At 47.1% G+C, this 2,327-nt stretch overlaps 1 protein-coding gene across 1 annotated transcript; it reads right to left on the bottom strand.

The window, feature by feature from the left end:
• Positions 1–1,461: 1,461 nt before the first annotated feature.
• On the bottom strand, positions 1,462–2,121 carry LOC134209485 (uncharacterized). The gene has a single exon (XM_062685467.1). The coding sequence runs from the start codon at positions 2,119–2,121 to the stop codon at positions 1,462–1,464; it is 660 nt and encodes a 219-aa protein (XP_062541451.1).
• Between the last annotated feature and the right edge of the window lie 206 nt (positions 2,122–2,327).

Below are 2,327 nucleotides of genomic sequence, written 5' to 3'. Positions count from 1 at the left end.
ATCTCATGTGACGCTCCGAGCATCTGCTCGAAGTTTACGTGCTTCGGTAGTCTTACGACGTGCCGTCCATCACATGTACGGCTGAATGTTTTCAGAAAATGTTCTTCAGTGTCTTGCTCTTCTTTCCACCAGGCCGGACGATCCTCATTACACTTGATCTCCCAAAACTTCTGCAACTGTGCTTCCAAATTTTCCGGAGTTGCTGCATAACAACAGCTAACCGCTTCCGTTTGCGCCCTTGAAACCTTCCCAGTAACAATCCAGCCGAACACTGAGTTAATCAGTACCGGTAGACCTGGTCCCAACGTAATCTGTTTGGATTGTCTCTCGAACAGGAATCGATAGAAATGTTCCGCTCCAATTAGTAAATCGATTCGATTACTGGTGTTGAATGTCGGATCAGCCAGCCGAATATTCTCCGGAATTTTCCAATGCGCCACCGGTAAGCTGGTAGATGGCAACTCTGAGGTAACCTTCTGGAGAACAAGAAAATCCATCCCAACCGAGAAATCCTGAACACGGGAACTGACTGTAGCATTTACCATGAATCTCGCTCGTGCTTCAGATTGTCCGACTCCGCTGATAGGAACGTTGATCGAACGCCGCTTCAGACTGAGTATCTGACATAACCGCTCGCTAATAATGTTCGCCTGTGAACCGTTGTCGAGTAATGCTCGAGCCAACTGCTTTCCTCCGTGCTGATCTCGTATCCACCAATACGACTGTAGATAACAGCACACTTGCTATTCTTCCGTCCTTAGCTCCTACGTTGTATGATCCAACCGCTCCTTGATATTCGCTTCCCGTATCTTCGTCCTCCACTTCCACCTCCTTTGTAGCTAAGTTTGTTGCTACTGACTTCGAGTTCCTTTAGTCTCCACCTTCCCCACTCGCTGGCCAATGTTCCCGGAACTGCTTCCACTAGGAGGAATCCTGGATGGATCAGCGAATTGTGTTTTTACCGCAATCACGTCAGCTGAATTTTGAATTGCAATCACGCACCCAGTGGCCCGACTTCAAACAATTACTGCACAACCTTTTATTGTTGACGAACTGCAACTTTTCCTTCAGAGTGAAGCTCAAAAACTTGCTACACCGACCCAAAAAATGCGAATCCCCACAACAACAACAGATCGAAACGGTCTTTTCGCTCTCAGTAGCAGAATGCACTACCACCTTTTGACGTCTAACCTCCACCTTCTGTGTGCTGCTTTTCAGCTCGATGTTCGACGAAACTGCTTCCAACACCCTCGTCCGTTTTTCCAGGAAATTCACTAGAGTTGTAAATGTTGGATCTTTAGTTGATGCTGCGTGGTCTTCCCAGAGTTGAAGCGTCTGCATGTCCAGTTTGGAGCACATCCAGTGAACTATCATGGCACCCCAGTGCTCGGTCTTCTCTCCTAACTGCTTCAAAATCTTCAGTCGTTGCTCAAATTCGTCCACCAGCGCGTGAATAGCCGACTACGACTCCTTATCCACCTTCGGGTACTCCATCAGAGCTTGCAGATGCCTTTTCTTCAGAAGATACTCATTCGAATACCGCTTTATGATCGTATCCCACGCGATGATGTAATTTTCGTTGGTTAACGTGAGCGATTCGATGAGTTTGGCTGCTTCCCCTCTAAGTGCTGACTTAAGATAGTGGAACTTCTGTACATCACTCAGCTCCACCGACTCATGGATCAGCGACACGTATGTTGATTTGAACGACAGCCATCCTTTATAGTCGCCATCGAATTCCGGTAGTGAAATCTGAGGTAGACGAACTCCAGTATGCACTCCTAATGCTTGACCATTCCGCGTGTTGTTTAACTCTGCAACTGCAGGCTCTGGTGTGAGTTTTGACAACAGTGCAGCCCGTAGACGATAGTAAAGTTTCTCGAACTCCTTATATGACTCGTTGCATTCCTCCTCGTAGTTACCCTCAGCGTCCAGCTCAGCAATTTCTTCCTGCACTTCCTCAAACTCTTCAAACTTTGCCTCAATTTTATCCAGCCTCGATTGAACTTCTCCCGTATGTATTTCGGGGTTGAAACCACCCAAAAATGGCTCATGTCGCTTTAAAGATGCGATAATGCGCTCCCGCCTCTTTACCTTTTCCTTAATTTTCTTCTCAGACATTCCCACAACCACTACCAGCACAGCAACTCGAAGTACGAACGATGACGATCGAGAAAAAGAAAGAAAGCCAACCAAGTAGCACTGCAATTCACCAAGTGGGGGTGTTGGACAGGTACTCACCTGAGGCCGGTCTCAACAAGGCCTTATATAATATTAAAATCAGCTTCCGCCAACCCCCAAGCAGCAATCCACCGTGAAATGATCGT

Source organism: Armigeres subalbatus, chromosome 2 (assembly GCF_024139115.2).
Source record: "Armigeres subalbatus isolate Guangzhou_Male chromosome 2, GZ_Asu_2, whole genome shotgun sequence".
NCBI classification, from domain to species: Eukaryota; Metazoa; Arthropoda; class Insecta; order Diptera; family Culicidae; genus Armigeres; species Armigeres subalbatus.
Note: the sequence above shows the minus strand (reverse complement) of the source record. Positions and strands in the feature narration are given on the sequence as shown.